This window comes from Nerophis ophidion, linkage group LG21 (assembly GCF_033978795.1).
Source record: "Nerophis ophidion isolate RoL-2023_Sa linkage group LG21, RoL_Noph_v1.0, whole genome shotgun sequence".
Classification (NCBI taxonomy): Eukaryota; Metazoa; Chordata; class Actinopteri; order Syngnathiformes; family Syngnathidae; genus Nerophis; species Nerophis ophidion.
The window spans coordinates 45,063,631-45,082,266 of record NC_084631.1 but is presented as its reverse complement, the minus strand read 5'-3'; the positions used below and the strand labels follow the sequence as shown (position 1 = coordinate 45,082,266).

Sequence of the window (18,636 nt, the reverse complement as noted above, 5' to 3'; positions counted from 1 at the left end):
TATAGGTTGATTGGCAACACTAAATGGTCCCTAGTGTTTGAATGTGAGTGTTGTCTATCTGTGTTGGCCCTGTGATGAGGTAGCGACTTGTCCAGGGTGTACCCCGCCTTCCGCCCCATTGTAGCTGAGATAGGCACCAGCGACCCCAAAGGGAATAAGCGGTAGGAAATGTGTGTGTGTGTGTGTGTATATATATATATATATATATATATATATATATATATATATATATATATATATATATATATATGTATGAAATACTTGACCCTTAACCACGCCCCCAACCACGCCCCCCACCCTAAATCGGAGGTCTGAAGGTCAGCAGGTAAGATTCTGTTAGTAATCATGTTTGTTAACTATTCAAATGGGACTTTTTAATGAATCACATTCCACTCTAATTGGCGTACCCCGCCCTCTCCACCGCCGCAACACCTGCAAAACCACATATTTCATCGGGCACGATTGCCTGTTAAATATCAGTAAAATAATACATGTGAATGTGATCTTTTTCAAAGGCGGTAACTTTAACGCCGCACTATTTTCCCCGAGCGCGGCAGAATACTCCATTTCTCCTCTTCTCGCCATCTTGTTTGCTGGATCGTGCGTGCGGAGGGAGAGCGGGTGTGGTTCGGACTAGTTACACGGCTCAATCCCTTCAATTTCTTTTTTTTACTCCCCGCTAAAGGAGATCTTTTCCCTTCCAACAGCAACAACGGAGGCGCCACTGGATTCCTGGTAAGGATGTGCTGAAACCCACTGCGTATTTACATGTCATCTTGCTCTTTAGTGGGGGAAAATCCTCTTTATCGAGGCGAAGGTCCGGTCAGTTTTATTTTCCTGATCTCGCAGGTTTTAGTATGGTGGCGCCCGGCCGGATCTACTTTCACAGCCGTCCTGGCGCTAAGCAGAGAGAATTGGTAAAAATTCCTCTTTTAAAAACCACCTTTGCAAACCGTCGACTGGTTTATTAGTAACAACACGCCGTGTTTGTTTTAGTGTTACTGCTGCCTTCCTGTTCTTGACACCTTGTTTGTTTATGTCCGCTAGTTAGCCTCCTGTTAGCATGTTAGCTCCGCGGGTCAACTAGCCGACCTGTTAGCGTAGCCGCCTTAAAGCCCATTAAATGTGTCGGCTAAGTATTGGACTAACTTTATTTGTTGGTGTTTGTAGTTAGTGCCGCCATAAGAGGAGTCAGGGCAGCATAAGAGGTAGTTTGTGGTAGAAAAGCTAGGCTGCTAGCTGGGAAGTTGGCCGTGCTAGCTGGGGGGGGGGGGGGGGGGGGGGGATATGCCTTTGAAGTGTTCCCGCCGCTTAAAGGCCTACTGAAATGAGATGTTCTTATTTAAACGGGGATAGCAGGTCCATTTTATGTGTCATACTTCATCATTTTGCGATATTGCCATATTTTTGCTGAAAGGATTTAGTAGAGAACATCCACGATAAAGTTCGCAACTTTTGTTCGCTAATAAAAAAGCCTTGCGTGTACCGGAAGTAGCAGACGATATGCGCGTGACGTCACGGGTTGTAGGGCTCCTCACATCTGAACATTGTTTATAATCATAGCCTCCAGCAGCAAGAGCTATTCGGACCGAGAAAGCGACAATTTCCCCGTTAATTTGAGTGAGGATGAAAGACTTGTGGATGAGGAAAGATGGATCCATCCATCCATTTTCTACCACTTATTCCCTTTTGGGGTCGCGGGGGGCACTGGCGCCAATCTCAGCTACAATCGGGTGGAAGGCGGGGTACACCCTGGACAAGTCGCCACCTCATAGCAGGGCCAACACAGATAGACAGACAACATTCACACTCACATTCACACACTAGGGCCAATTTAGTGTTGCCAATCAACCTATCCCCAGGTGCATGTTTTTGGAAGTGGGAGGAAGCCGGAGTACCCGTAGGGAACCCACGCATTCACGGGGCGAACATGCAAACTCCACACAGAAAGATCCCGAGCCTGGATTTGAACCCAGGACTGCAGGACCTTCGTATTGTGAGGCAGACGCACCAACCCCTCTTCCACCGTAAAGCCCCGGAAAGATAGAGTGAAGCAAAAAAAAAAAAAAAAAAAGGCGACTGCTCCAGGCGCCAGGAGTGGGACCGTTTCAATTGTAATTAGACACACTTACTAGGATAATACTGGAAGATCCCTTATCTGCTTATTGTCGTAATAGTGTTTTAGTGATATTCTAAATTCATACCTGAAAGTCGGATGGCTGCGGTGAACGCCAATGTCTCTGAGAAAAACAGAGGAGCCAAGATCTCAGCTGCCTTTTTTGAGCTGCAGGAGGAGGTCGCATAATCCACTGAAATCTCCGGTAAGAGCTCACTTAATATCACAATTTTCCCATCCAAAAACTTGCCGGTTGACGTGGAGAAACACGTTCGCTTGACCGCTCTGTGTTAAAGCTTCACAACAGACAAAGAAACACCAGCTGTGTTTCGGTGCTAAAGGCAGCTGCAATCCACGGCTTTCCACCAACAGCATTCTTCTTTGACGTCTCCATTATTAATTGAACGAATTGCAAAAGATTCAGCAACACAGATGTCCAAATTACTGTGTAATTATGCGATTAAAGCAGACGACTTTTAGCCGTGAGTGGTGCTGGGCTAACATGTCCGCTACAACCCAAGGCGTCACAAACACACGTCAAGAAACTCAGCGGGAAATTTAAAATTGTAATTTAGTAAACTAAAATGACCGTATTGGCCTGTGTTGCAATGTTAATATTTCATCATTGATATATAAACTATCAGACTGCGTGGTCGCTAGTAGTGGTTTTCAGTAGGCCTTGAATGGAGAATTGTGTGCCTGTGCCGCTTCAGGCCTGGAAATCCCCTCCGCTTTGCTCTCTCCCCCACTCGGCATTCCCCTCCTTTTTTTCTCCGCTACGTTAGCGAGCAATAGAGGCGTTTGAAAGTGGACGGACCTGACGTAGGTAAGCAGCTCAAAGGGCAGTGGTGTACAAACCCCGTTTCCATATGAGTTGCAAAATTGTGTTAGATTTAGAGGCCTACTGAAATCAGATTTTCTTTTTTAAACCTAGATAGCAGGTCCATTCTATGTCATACTTGATCATTTCTCCATATTGCCATATTTTTGCTGAAAGGATTTAGTAGAGAACATCCACGATAAAGTTTGCAACTTTTGGTCGCTAATAAAAAAGCCTTGCCTGTACCGGAAGTAGCAGACGATGTGCGCGTGACGTCACGGGTTGTGGAGCTCCTCACATCTGAACATTGTTTACAATCATGGCCACCAGCAGCTTGAGCTATTCGGACCGAGAAAGCAACAATTTCCCCATTAATTTTAGCGAGGATGAAAGATTTGTGGATGAGAAAATTTTAAAAGTGACGGACTAGAAAAAAAATGCTATTGCATTGGGAGCGATTCAGAGGAGTTCAAGTACCTAGGAGTCTTGTTCACGAGTGAGGGAAGAGTGGATGGTGAGATCCACAGGTGGATCGGTGCGGCGTCTTCAGTAATGCGGACGTTGTACCGATCCGTTGTGGTGAAGAAGGAGCTGAGCCGGAAGGCAAAGCTCTCAATTTACCGGTCGATCTACGTTCCCATCCTCACCTATGGTCATGAGCTTTGGGTCATGACCGAAAGGATAAGATCACGGGTACAAGCGGCCCAAATGAGTTTCCAGGTCTCTCCCTTAGAGATAGGGTGAGAAGCTCTGCCATCCGGGAGGAACTCAAAGTAAAGCCGCTGCTCCTCCACATGGAGAGGAGCCAGATGAGGTGGTTCGGGCATCTGGTCAGGATGCCACCCGAACGCCTCCCTAGGGAGGTGTTTAGGGCACGTCCAACCGGTAGGAGGCCACGGGGAAGACCCAGGACATGTTGGGAAGACTATGTCTCCCGGCTGGCCTGGGAACGCCTCGGGATCCCCCGGGAAGAGCTAGACAAAGTGGCTGGGGAGAGGGAAGTCTGGGTTTCCCTGCTTAGGTTGTTGCCCCCGCGACCCGACCTCGGATAAGCAGAAGAAGATGGATGGATGGATGGATTCTGGAAAATCCCTTATCTGCCCATTGTGTTGCTAGTGTTTTAGTGAGATTAAATAGTACCTGATAGTTGGAGGGGTGTGGCCACGGGTGTCTTGACGCCAGTCTCTGAGGGAATTAGTCACGCCAGCTGCAGCGCGACCGAAGCTCCGCTGATCTCCGGTAAGAGGCGACTTATTTCCACAATTTCTCACCGAAAACTGCCGGTCGACATGTAGTCGTGATCCATGTTGGCTTGACCACTCTGATCCATAGTAAAGCTTTACCTCCGGGAATTTTAAACAAGGAAACACTGTGTGTTTGTGTGGCTAAAGGCTAAAGCTTCCCAACTCCACGTTTCTACTTTGACTTCTCCATTATTAATTGAACAAATTGCAAAAGATTCAGCAACACAGATGTCCAGAATACTGTGTAATTATGCGATGAAAAGAGATGACTTTTAGCTGCAAGTGGTGCTGGGCTAATATGTCCCCTCCAACCAATGACGTCACGCGTCATCATTCCGTGACATTTTCAACAAGAAACTACGCGGGAAATTTAAAATTGTAATTTAGTAAACATAAGCGGCCGTATTGGCATGTGTTGCAATGTTAATATTTCATCATTGATACATAAACTATCAGACTGCGTGGTCGCTAGTAGTGGGTTTTAGTAGGCCTTTAGACTTAGACTTCCTTTTTATTGTCATTCAAATTTGAACTTTACAGTACAGATAAGAACAAAATATTGTTGCATTTGCTCTTGGTAGTGCAGGATAAAAAAAAACAATAAGGTGCCGATATAAATAAATAGATTACTGTACAGATAAATACTTTGCACTTTTTCATATGCATCCAGGTTTATGGATGTATATTATATTGTCTTTTTTTTATTCCAGCGAGTTAATCCATTTTGAGGGGAGTTGAAGGGATAATTTAATTATGATGCGTTCAAGAGTCTTACGGCCTGAGGGAAGAAGCTGTTACAGAACCTGAAGTTCTGCTACGGAGGCTGCAGAACCTCTTCTTAGAGTCCAGCCGTGAAAACAGTCCTTGGTGGGGGTGGGAGGAGTCTTTGCAGATTTTCTGAGCCCTGGTCAGGCAGCGGCTTTTTGCGATCTCCTGGATAAAGGGAGAGGAGTCCTGATAATCTTTTCCGCCGTCCTCACCACTCTCTGGAGAGACTTTCAGTCTGAGGCATTGCAGGCTCCAGTCCAGACAGAGATGCTGTTGGTCAGCAGGCTCTCTATATTGCCTCTGTAGAATGTGCTGAGAATAGGGGAAGGGAGCTGTGCTCTTTTCATCTGATGCAAAAAGTGCATGCTCTGCTGAGCTCTTTTTACAAGAGCTCCGGTGTGTAGGGACCAGGTTATATTGTCAGTGATCTGCACCCCCAGGAACTTGGTGCTGTTTACCATCTCCACCACTGTGCTGTTGATGAAGAGGGGAGGGTGGCTGGACTGGTGCTTCCTGAAGTCAACAATGATCTCTTTGGTCTTGTCGACGTTCAGGACCAGGTTGTTGGTTCTGCAATAGTCAACCAGATGTTTCACCTCCTCCCTGTAGTCCATGTCGTTGTTGTCACGTATGAGGCCCACTACTGTTGTGTCGTCCGCATACTCCACAATGTTAGATGTAAATATAAACGGAATACAATGATTTGCAAATAATTTTCAACCCATATTCAATTGAATGCACTACAAAGACAACATATTTGATGTTCAAACTGATAAACATTTTTTTTTTTTTTTGCAAATAATCATTAACTTTAGAATTTGATGCCAGCAATACATGACAAAGAAGTTGAGAAAGGTGGCAATAAATGCTGATAAAGTTGAGGAATGCTCATCAAACACTTATTTGGAACATCCCACAGGTGTGCAAGGCTAATTGGGAACTGGTGGGTGCCATGATTGGTTATAAAAACGACTTCCATGAAATGCTAAGTAATTCACAAACAAGGATGGGACGAGGGTCACCAATTTGTAATAAAATTGTCGAACAGTTTTAGAACAACATTTCTCAACGAACTATTGCAAGGAATTTAGGGATTTTACCATCTACGGTCCGTAAAATCAGCAAAAGGTTCAGAGAATCTGGAGAAATCACGCACGTAAGCAATGATATTTCGGACCGTTGATCCCTCAGGCGGTACTGCATCAAAAACCGACATCAGTGTGTACAGGATATCACCACATGGGCTCAGAAACACTTCATAAAACCACTGTCAGTAGCTACAGTTGGTCGCTACATCTGTAAGTGCAAGTTAAAACTCGACTATGCAAAGCGAAAGCCATTTATCAACAACACCCAGAAACGTTCGCCGGCTTCGCTGGGCCCAAGCTCATCTAAGATAGACTGAAGCAAAGTGGTAAAGTGTTCTGTGGTCTGACGAGTCTACATTTCAAATTATATTTGGAAACTGTGGACGTGGTGTCCTCCGGAACAAAGAGGAAAATAACCATCCGGATTGTTATAGGCGCAAAGTTGAAAAGCCAGCATGTGTGATGGTATGGGGGTGTATTAGTGCCCAAGGCATGGGTAACTTACACATCTGTGAAAGCACCAATAATGCTGAATGGTCCATACAGGTTTCGATCAACATATGTTGTCATCCAAGCAATGTTATCATGGACGCCCCTGCTTATTTTAGCAAAACAATGCCAAGCCACGTGTTACAACAGCGTGGCTTCGTAGTAAAAGAGTACTTTCCTGGCCCGCCTGCAGTCCAGACCTGTCTCCCGTCGAAAATGTGTGGCGCATTATGAAGCGTAAAATATGACAGCGGAGACCCCGGACTGTTGAAGGACTGAAGCTCTACATAAAACAAGAATGGGAAATAATTCCACGTTCAAAGCTTCAACAATTAGTTTCCTCAGTTCCCAAACGTTTGAGTTTTAAAAGAAAATGTGATGTAACATAGTGGTGAACATGCCCTTTCCCAACTACTTTGGCACGTGTTGCAGCCAGGAAATTCTAAGTTAATTATTTGAAAAAAAAAAAAACAACTTTATGAGTTTGAACATCAAATATGTAGTTTTTGTAGTGCATTTAATTGAATATGGGTGGAAAAGGATTTGCAAATCATTGTATTCCGTTTATATTTACATCTAACACAATTTCCCAACTCATATGGAAATTGGGTTTGTATATTAGTGATGTGTTGATGAGGCGTCATGTATTGTTCAGACACATTGCAAAACAGTATTGATACTGTGTCAATACTGTGTCACTAAATACTGACATCTGCTGGACATTACAAATCCATAAAGGCAACTTACATACCAACTCAACTGACACTGATTTTATGACCTACAGTGGTTCTCAAATGGGGGTACGCGTACTTCTGGGGGTACTTGAAGGTATGCCAAGGGGTACGTGAGATTTTTAAAAGAATATTCTGAAAATAGCAACAATCCTTTATAAATATATTTATTAAATAATACTTAAACAATATATGAATATGAGTTCATAAACTGTGAAAAGAAATGCAACAATGCAATATTCAGTGTTGATGGCTAGATTTGTTGTGGACATATTGATGTTAAAGATTTCTTTTTTTGTGAAGAAATGTTTAGAATTAAGTTCATGAATCCATTAGAGATCTATCAATCCCCAAAGAGGGCACTTTAAGTTGATGATTACTTCTATGTGTAGAAATATTTTTTTGTAATTGAATCACTTGTTTATTTTTTAGTTATTTTTATATATTTTTTTCCAAATAGTTCAAGAAAGACCACTACAAATGAGCAATATTTTGCACTGTTATACAATTTAATAAATCACAAACTGATGACATAGTGCTGTATTTTACTTCTTTTTATCTCTTTTTTTCAACCAAAAATGCTTTGCTTTGATTAGGGGGTACTTGAATTAATAAAATGTTCATGGGGGGTACATCACTGAAAAGAGGTTGAGAACCACTGCCCTAAGGAACTCAGCATGAGCATCTAAAGCCCTCCACTCTACCAACTGAGCTACCGAAACGGTTCAACACAAAAACACGTACCGTCACAGACCTACTAACGGATCAAGTAGAAACTTTGAGAGAACAGGGTGACACGACAAGGAAATGAACACACATACCTTTTTTTCCGATATATGATCCAAATATTCCCACACGGCGGAAATGATATCCAACGACGATAAATTACAAATGACCAACGACAGAAGTGCGGCTATTCTGTTGGCAGCAGCATCTCTTTGACAGATGCACTTCCTTATAAACACAGTTTGGCACGCAGTCGTCAGTGCGACACAGTTTGCGTATCGGTCACGTGACCGAAACAGCTCATGATCAGTCACGTGACTTTCGAAAAGCGGTACACGCACCGACAGGGTTTTGCTCTACGAGCTCGACGCATGCGCCGAAGCATCGGTGTTGCCAAACCCATCACTAGTGTATATATATATTTTTTTTGTTGTTGTTTTGTTTTTGTTTTTACAAGACAGACTTGAACGCTGCGACGGTATTAAACATCAGATATTAATCACACAATTGAGACTTGTTTTTTGTCTTCTTCTTACAGACATATCTGCTTTGCGGGCCGTGGGCAGGCGAGAACAATGGCTACCCAGTGTAAGTTTTCGGCAACAGACGAAAGTTTGTCGCTCTTTACTTAACTGTTTATTTCAACAACTCACAATTGAACTTTTCAGAACCAGCGTGCCTTGTCTTTATTATTACTTTTCTCACGGTTCCCGTCCTACATTTCCAACTTTCAGGCTAATACTGTATAGCAGAGGTGTCCAAAGTGCGGCATGGGGGCCATTTGCGACCCGCAGCTTATCGTTTACCGGGCCGCCACACATTCTGCAAAAATTGCAAAATTGTTAGTATTGCAAAAATTAAATAAAATATTTAAAAAAAATGGAATGAGGTGAAATCTAATGAGGAAAAATTGGCAATGTTGACACAAAGCTGCCATGCAGGCAGTTTTTTTTTCCTTTTGTCTTTTTCTTTTTTTTTTCCCATTCCTCAAAAAAAAGGACAAAAAGAATCTATGTTATAATGAATTATTACTGAAAAATTATCACTTTAAAATGTTTAATGTGGAAAAAATATTGCAGATGTGTGGTTGCCATATAAAAACATTAAAGTTTTGACAAAAGAGCATAAAACTAAATAATGGTTCAAACTTAAAATGGACAGATATATCGGAAGTTGATCTTGAAATTTAAGTGTTAAAAGTATAAAAAAACAACAATAAAAATGCATCACTTAATGAGTGGGGAACCTTTCGGATCTAAAATATATTTAGTAGGATTCTATTTAACTTTTCACTGTGATTACTCAAAAATATTAAATAATTAAAATCCTGAGATAGGTGCCAGCGCCCCCCGAAACTCCAAAGGAAATAAGCGGTAGAAAATGGATGGATGGATGGATGGAATGGTGTCCTGCATTATTGATCCTTGAGGGCTTTAATTGCTAAATAAAGGAACTCTCCTGAAGGAGTCAATAAAGTACTATCTATCTATCTAAATACTGCATATTTCAGTTTTACTATAAAGAACAAAGTTGTCTTTGACAGAAAAGGCATAAAACCTTATTTGTTTTACTTTATATCCACCTCAAGTTGATATAGAAAAATAATAATAATTTGACTTATTTTTAACATTTTAGTGACTGACTATGCTCCCCAGGAGCCCTAAGGATAAAAAAAAAAAATCCATATATTTTCTTATGGTTTGAAAATTAAAAATATCAAAATGGCCCCAGCATGCTTAAATTTTTCCATGAGCCCTCAGTGGAAAAAGTTTGGACACCCCTGCTGTATAGGTATGTGTGTACAATTATTTAAAAAATTATTGATTTACATCAGACTTGGGCAAATTAAGGCCTGGGGGGCCACGTCACGTGTTGTGGTTCTCCTCACATCTGAACATTGTTTACAATCATGGCCACAAGAAGCGAGAGCGATTCGGAACGAGAAAGCGACGATTTCCCCATTAATTTGAGCGAGGATGAAAGATTTGTGGATGAGGAAAGTGAGAGTGAAGGACCAAAAAAAAAAAAAAAATGACGAGGGCAGTGGGACTGATTCAGATGTTACTAGACACATTAACTAGGATAAATCTAGAAAATCCCTTATCTGCTTATTGTGTTACTAGTGTTTTACTGAGATTATATGGTCGTACCTGTACAACCTGAAGGTTGGCCCCGCATCTTTCTTCAGCACCAGTCGACGGGTGGTGGCGATGCCCATAGCTGCCCTTCGAAAGGGACCCTATTCGAAACACGATCTTTCAAAGTGATCGCTGCATAATACACTGTACTTTGTGTGTGTGGTCCAATCCAACCGTGTTCGCTTGACCGCTCTGTTCCATAGTAAAGCTTCACTGTCATCTTTCGGGAATGTAAACAATGAAACACCGGCTGTGTTTGTGTTGCTAAAGGCGGCCGCTATACACCGCTTCCCACCTACAGCTTTCTTCTTTAACGTCTCCATTATTCATTGAACAGATTGCAAAAGATTCAGCAACATAGATGTCCAATATACTGTGGAATTATGCGATAAAAAGAGACGACTTATAGCTGTGAACGGTGCGGGAACAAAATGTCCTCTACAACGCGTGACGTCACGCGCACGCGTCGTCATACCGCAACGTTTTAGCATGATACTTCCGCGCAAAATTTAAAATGGCAATTTAGTAAACTAAAGCGGCCGTATTGGCATGTGTTGCAATGTTAATATTTCATCATTGATATATAAACTATCAGACTGTGTGGTCGCTAGTAGTGGCTTTCAGTTGGCCTTTAAGAACTTAATTAATTGCTTCTGTGTTCTTAACTCAACACTTTATTGATTCAATGTCTCATTTAAATTCATTGAATCAATTTGGTGCTTGGGGGCTTCCAACCAAAAGCAACATTTTGACATATGATTGCTTTAAAATGTTATGTGGTGTGGCTCAGATGGTAGAACTGTTTTCTGAAAAAATGTGCAGATTTCTAAATAAAAATGCAACCACTTACGCAATCTGATAGTTAGCAATATCCAGGTTCTATAACAGCTTTTTCCCTGAGGCCATAAGACTCTTGAACGCATCATAATAATTCCCCCCAAAAACTGATTAACTCGCTGGAATATAAAGACAATATAACATACATCCATAAACGTGGATGCATATGAAAAATTGCAATATATTTTTCTGTACAGTAAACTTAATTATTTATATCTGCACCTTATTGCTGTTTTATCCTGCACTAGCATGAGCTAATGCAACACAATTTCATTCTTATCTGTACTGTAAAGTTCAAATTTGAATGACAATAAAATGTAAGTCTAAGTCTAATAAGTAATTGACGGATTTTAGAGATTTAACAATATCAGAGATAATGCGGTTTCAAAATCTTCACAGTAAAATTTTTTTTTTTTTTTTGAGCCAACATTTTTTGGGGTGTATACATTATTATTAAATAGTAAATTGTTTGTTAACTTTTCTGAAAAACTGCATTTTCCAAACGTATATAAAAACTTCCGCGGCAGAAGACACTGATTTTCAGAAAGGGAACATTGTCTTACACATAATGTTTCTATTGTCACTTTTTGGAGGACTTGCACTTATTTTTGAATTTTTCCCATCGTTAATTATCTGTTTAAAAGACATGATGAAGGATATATATACAGTTGTCATCAAAATTATTCAACCCCCACACAATTTTGGTGTTTTAGCAAGTTGGACATTTATTCCGTATTTTGTTTATAGTCATATCAAATAAAGATGTGTCAAATAGACAAATGCAACTTAAATTGTAATACTGTATTTTACAAAATACCAAGAAAGGACATTTTTCTTATTATCTCATTGCCAAAATGACTCAACCCCCTAGTTCCATGCATCTTTAGTACTTAGTAGAACACTCTTTGGCAGTAATGACATCCTTCAAAGGTGATACATAAGCGGACACAAGCTTCTTGCGACCATCTACAGGTAGTTTAGCCCATTCCTCTTGGGCAAAGGCCTCCAGTTCATTCATATTCTTGGGCTTGCGTGCTGCAACTGCCTTCTTCAAGTCCCACCACAGCTTTTCTAGAGGATTTAGGTCTGGCCACTGTGAAGGCCACTCCAGAGTCTTCCAGCCCTTCTTCTGCAACCACTCTGATGTTGATTTGGAGGTATGCTTGGGATCCTTGTCCTGTTGGAAGGTCCAACGTCTCCCAAGCCTCAGCTTCCTCACTGACTTCATGACATTTGCAGCTAATATATCCTGCTAGGAAATAGAATTCATAATGTCTTGAACGCGCTGGAGATTACCGGTACCTGAGGCAGAGAAACATCCCCAGAGCATGATTGACCCCCCACCATGCTTAACAGTAGGCAACGTGTTCTTCTCTTTGTAAGCTTCATTTTTTCTCCTCCATACATAACATTGATTCATAGGCCCAAAGAGTTCCACTTTTGTCTCATCACTCCATAGAACAGTTTCCCAAAACTTTTGGGTTTTGTCCAGATGATTTTTGGCATACTTGAGTCTATTTTTCTTGTGCCTGGTAGTCAGAAGTGGGGTGCGCCTGTGAGTTCTGGCATGGAGGCCTTCATCTCGTAGTGCGCGCCTTTTTGTCTGGGACGAAACCTGCGTTCCCCCCTCTGCAATGTCCTGTTGTAGTTCCTCAGCTGTTACCCGGGGGTTTTTCACCACTGTACGCTTCAAATACCGGACACTGTTGCACACAGCATCCTCTTTCTACCACGCCCAGGTAGTGTTTCCACTGTGCCTTTAGTTTAAACTTGCAAATTAGGCTCCCAACTGTGTCTCTTGGAATGTGTAATGTCTTTATTTTCTAATATCCATATCCTTTCTTATGAAGAGAAATTACCTCCTCTCTTGACTTCTTTGACCACTCCCTGGACTTCACCATGTTGCAAATACACCATTGACCATCTACAAGAAGCTGAGCGTCCCAGTCTTTTTCAATCAGTTTAATTGTTGCTCGTTATGGTTCTAATCACATCTACAGGTGTTTTCAACACCTGATTGAAAAAACCTTATTCAAATTATGTTCTTAAGAGTTATGATCTTCAAGGGGTTGAATAATTTTGTCAATGAGATATTAAGAGAATGACACTGTTTGGTATGTTACAAAATATTATGTTGTAATTCAAGTTGCATTTGTCTATTTAATGCATCTTTATTGGATATGACTATAAACAAAATACGGAATAAATGTCCAACTTGCTAAAACACCAAAATTGTGTGGGGGTTGAATAATTTTGATCACAACTGTGTGTGTGTGTGTGTGTGTGTGTGTGTGTGTGTGTGTGTGTGTGTGTGTGTGTGTGTGTGTGTGTGTGTGTGTGTGTGTGTGTATATGTATATGTGTGTGTGTGTGTATATGTATATATATATATATATATATATATATATATATATATATATATAAAATTCAATGCATTTTAACTCGTAAATAAATCAGCTTACAGCTAAGCCAATGGCAGGTCCTCCATTCCGCCCATAAAACCCAATAAAAAAACATCCCATAAGCACCAACAATACTTCATTTACATTTCGTGACTTGAATATTAACCAAGTATTTAATATTATTACAAGCGCTAATGCAGACAAACTATGGCAGTGCCACCATGATCATGATCTTGTGTGCCAAAGTTGACTTGATCAACTGATAAGCTGCTTCCTTGTTTCCATGCTTGTCAAACATTATTCTAGATAATAAATCATGACTCTCACCTGAATAGTAAAAAGACAAGGACATATTCCAAGAAGTTGGTACACATTGACAGCCAATTTAGACCCAGAAATGGTGATAACGACACAAAAAGACTCCTTAGTTCAACCCCTCTTGTCTTCGCAAGGATTATGAGTCATTCTTAATTTAAATGGAAATATATGAACATCTCAGCAGTTGACCTCTTAATGACAGCAGACATTGTACAGTTAGTGATGTTTTATTATGTTTATCTCTAATAAAGTCTGCAGGGAGTAGTAATCAGTGATAAAGTTAGAAAAAACTGAATGTTGTGATGTGTTTTTGAAATTTATGTGCAGTGTATGCTTAAAATTTGCAAAATACGTAAAATGAAATATGTGTGTACCATTTACTACATTACATATATACTTACATCATGAATATTAAAACTTAGTGGAGGTGCTTGGAGGTTTTTTAATGGATTTACAGGCAGAAGAGAGCGGCTCACATAGGCTCCATTGTAAGCAGACTTTTGATCTCATTTATTTACTATTTAGAATGCATTGAAAAAAAGAAAACATCCCTCATCATGTCTTTAATTATTGTGAACGGTAGGCAAAACTCTAAAAAAGTGCAGTTCCCTTTCAAAGACACTCAACAGAGATTATGATACCGTTACATCACTAACAGATATTAATGAAATGTCCGAAATAGGTTATGGAACGATTGTTTTTATTGTTTTTCATATATGAACTTGTCAAAATACTTATTGTCATGCATTTTGTCACCATAAAATATAGACAACCAGCCATGCATTTTAGGCGAATGAAGGTTTACACATTTTTCAATGTGTGTCTTTGTGTACGTGTGCGTTGGGGTGTGTGTGTCTGCGTGAGTGTGCGACGATGGCGAAAGTCATGGTTGTCACGACATAATATCCAATCAGCGTTGTGCTTCTTCCCTCAAACACAGCTGGAAGTGCAGCCCAGAAGAACAAAGTAAAGAAATATGACTAGCGTAGACACTAGCATTTAAGTTAAAACACACACTATTTAGAAGCAGCAGCAACTTCAGTGACAGGCTTTAGTCTCACTGACTGCTTGACTTCACATTGACCATGCCTTGAATGCCGACTCGCAGGCACTCACAGAAGTGTGTTTGTAACTGAATTACTACGTCCCCTACTCAGAAAATAAACACATAATGTAATCAGGAAAAAAATATTTTTTTATATGTAAATATTTTTGAATCAGACTTATTGTATGTTTTTTCTGATTCCATTCCTGATATAACACTAAAAAAATCTATTTTTGTTCAAATCATTTTTGACTTTGTGCGTATAAAGATTTTGTTCCTGAAATGATCATAAAGCATATTTTACGTGCTGGTACACATTATTTTATAATAATAATAATAATGCATTAGATTTATATCGCGGTTTTCTATTGTTAGATACTCAAAGCGCTCACAGTGAAGTGAGAACCCATCATTCATTCACATGATGGTGGTGGTAAGCTACATCTGTAGCCACAGCTGCCCTGGGGTAGACTGACGGAAGCGTGGCTGCCAGTTTGTGCCTATGGCCCCTCCGACCACCACCATTTTACAGTGCCTTTGATTCAAATTGCACATTTTTAGTGTATTTTTTAATAATTATAAGATACAGTATTTGAGATTTAAAAACAACGCCCAAACCTTTTGCTAAAGCCCTGGTGAGAAGCACTGATGTCTACAAGTAATCAAATAATTTACCATGTACAAGGCAGCAATAGTCATTGTTTTCAAATCTGTTGTTTCTGTTGTCTTCAGCTGATTTGATGGAGTTGGACATGGCGATGGGAGACAGCAAGGCTGCAGTGAGCCAGTGGCAGCAGCAGTCCTACTTGGATTCAGGCATTCAGTCTGGAGTCACCACCTCGGCGCCATCTTTGAGTGGCAAGGGAAACCCTGATGTTGAGGAGGATGATCCAAGTTTGTACGACTGGGAGTTCAGCCAGCCATTTACACCTGAGACTGCAGGTATTTATGACCGTCGGTTTTAAGTCAGTTGAACCATTGCCCACTGATTTCTTCTGCTGTAGACGTTGAAGGCTACGCCATGACTCGCGCCCAGCGGGTGCGTGCGGCCATGTTCCCTGAAACCTTGGAGGAAGGTATCCAGATTCCTCCGACCCAGCTTGACGCTGCGCACCCCACGGCGGTGCAGCGGCTGGCAGAACCCTCTCAGATGCTAAAGCATGCCGTGGTCAATCTCATCAATTACCAGGATGATGCTGAGCTGGCCACCCGTGCCATCCCTGAGCTTACAAAACTGCTCAACGACGAGGACCAGGTACACATCCCAGCTAAAGTAAAGCAGCCTGCAAGAAGAACTTTCCTTTCTCACATGGCCTCTCTTCCAGGTGGTGGTGAACAAGGCAGCTGTCATGGTGCACCAGTTGTCAAAGAAGGAGGCCTCTCGGCACGCGCTGATGCGCTCGCCTCAAATGGTTTCAGCAGTTGTCCGCGCCATGCAAAACACTGGTGACGTGGAAACTGCTCGCTGCTCTGCTGGAACCTTGCACAACCTTTCCCACCACCGGGAGGGGCTCCTTGCCATCTTTAAGTCTGGAGGAATCCCTGCCTTGGTCAAGATGCTTGGGTAAGCTACTAATGGATGTGCAATGCAGGAGAGATAGAGATAGATAGATAGTACTTTATTGATTCCTTCAGGAAAATTACAATTCCACAGCAGTGTACAGAATTGAGATCGAATTTAAAAAGTAAATAATGGGGGTATAAATGGAAACAAAGTAGAAATATATTACAATAACAATAAAAAGCAACATTGGGAATAAAAATATAACAGTAAAATAAGAACATAACAAGAGAAACTAAGCAGTAGTGACCATGTTATGAAAACGTATTGCACTGTTGTTGTTTAGCATCCCCTGTGATCCTTGTACCCCCCGCCTCCCTCCCCAGAGTGGAGATGTACAGTCTAATGGTGTGTCTATTAGTCCTGCACTTGGGATGAAGCAGTCTAGCACCGAACAGGCTCCTCTGGCTACTGATAACGCTATGCAGAGGGTGACTGGCATCATCCAGGATGCTCACTAGTTTTTCCACAGTCCTTTTCTCTGCCACCGTCACCAGTGAGTCCAGTTTTATTCCAATGTAGAACCGGCCCGCCTGATCAGTTTCTCCAGTCTGGAGCTGTCCTTCTTAGATGCACTGCCCCTCCAGCACACTACCGTGTAGAACAAAACACTGGCAACCACAGACTGGTAGTACATCCACAAGAGTTTTTTTTACAGAGGTAGAAATCTTTGGGCACCTCACGATTCGATTCAGGTTCTTGGATTGACGATTCTCGAAGTAATAATAATAATAATAATAATACATTTTATTTATAAGGCGCCTTTCTGGGCACTCAAGGTCACCGTACAAAATCAAAACAATAAAATCAAATTGGACAAAAACAACAATAATAACAACAAAGATAGATAAGATAGGACGATTACAAAGAATAAGCAGTCCGGTATAGGTGTGTTTTGAGTCTTGACTTGAAGATGGATAATGAGTCCAAGTTGTGAAGGTCTGGTGGTAATGAGTTCCAAAGATGTGGGAAATATGTTATCTGGTAATAAAACCTTTTCAAAACAGGTTACAGGTTGAAAAAGCTCCTTTTGTTGTTGGCCTAAAATATTTTACATTTTTATTTACAACACAATTACAGAATGTTAATCTAATATAATAAAATAAAGTAACTCCATCTCAATATCAGCTTTACAATATTTAGGATATACATTTACAAAGCAATTTAGAATACATACAAATACAATACTTACTATATACACTACAAACAAAAAGGAAAACCAAAAATGTATGAAAGCAACAGTATCAATAATAATATCAATAAATAATGGTTGTATGTTTTTAACCTAAATATAGATGGTGAAAAAAGAAATGGCAAAATAAGTTTGCAAAGCTCCCTTTGTGGGGAAAAAAAGTAGTGTGAGGACAATTGCTGAGCCTGACCTATAGTCAGTCCAGCTGGCAACTGTCGTACGAGAGGTCACAAAGTACACACACCCACTGACTGTAAGCAAACACCTCTTTAAGCAGAGTTCAACCAGGTGCAAGTGGCAGGTGAAAGGCTTCAAAGTGAAATAATGCTGAGGTGTATTTTCATTTCTTTCTGTAATAGATTCTGAAATTATGAATCTATTTAGAATTTGAATAAATAAGAAACTTAATTTATATAGGAATCGATTCTGTTTGTAAAATATATACAGTAAATACAATATTGCGCCCCTGCAGTGCAGCCACCAATCTTTCCTGTGGCAGTTCACACCAACCTACCTGCCACAGATGAATAATGACCATCCGTGGATATGTGCGGCCAACAATTTCACTTATGAGGGTTTTAAAAGTATACCGATATCCGTGTGTCTCCTACGCCATTAATAACAAGGTAATGCGGCATACCCTCTGGTACAGTTCTTTGGTCATATAGCTTCAACACTGGGTGAAACTCATCTAAATGGAAATGCAGTGAGAAGATAGCAGGCCATTATAGTTTTTCCTTCAAATGTGTTGGCCACTAACATGCTGTGCCTGAGAAATCTGTGTCTTGTCTGTCTGTATATATATTTTACTTTAATAACTTCTACTTAACCTTGCAGTCTTTGGTACAAATGATTATTGTAAGGGTTTCGTTGCTCAATATAACTGCCAAAAAAATGTCAAGTGAAAAAAAAACCCACATTGAATTTGTTTGTCCGCTGTCATTTTGTCCTTCAGCTCACCAGTCGACAGTGTGTTGTTCTACGCCATCACCACACTCCACAACCTGCTGTTGCACCAGGAAGGAGCCAAGATGGCAGTTCGCCTGGCTGGAGGACTGCAGAAGATGGTGGCTCTGTTGGCAAACACCAACGTCAAGTTCCTCGCTATCACTACTGACTGCCTGCAGATTCTTGCTTACGGCAACCAGGAAAGCAAGGTATT

General features: G+C 40.9%; 1 protein-coding gene across 3 annotated transcripts in view; it reads left to right on the top strand.

Annotated features, from left to right (window-relative positions):
• The first annotated feature begins 549 nt into the window (after positions 1-549).
• The window catches only part of LOC133540189 (catenin beta-1-like), a 28,251-nt gene continuing 10,164 nt past the window's right edge, over positions 550-18,636 (top strand). The window contains exons 1-6 of one of the 3 annotated variants that reach the window (XM_061882760.1): positions 550-735; positions 8,521-8,570; positions 15,454-15,663; positions 15,726-15,976; positions 16,047-16,285; positions 18,430-18,631. In XM_061882760.1, coding sequence (XP_061738744.1) covers positions 8,558-8,570; positions 15,454-15,663; positions 15,726-15,976; positions 16,047-16,285; positions 18,430-18,631 — 915 coding nt within the window. In that variant the 5' untranslated portion in view covers positions 550-735; positions 8,521-8,557. Of the gene's footprint in view, positions 736-834; positions 918-8,520; positions 8,571-15,453; positions 15,664-15,725; positions 15,977-16,046; positions 16,286-18,429; positions 18,632-18,636 lie in introns of those variants that run through there. The other 2 variants (XM_061882759.1, XM_061882761.1) reach the window with 2 other exon arrangements.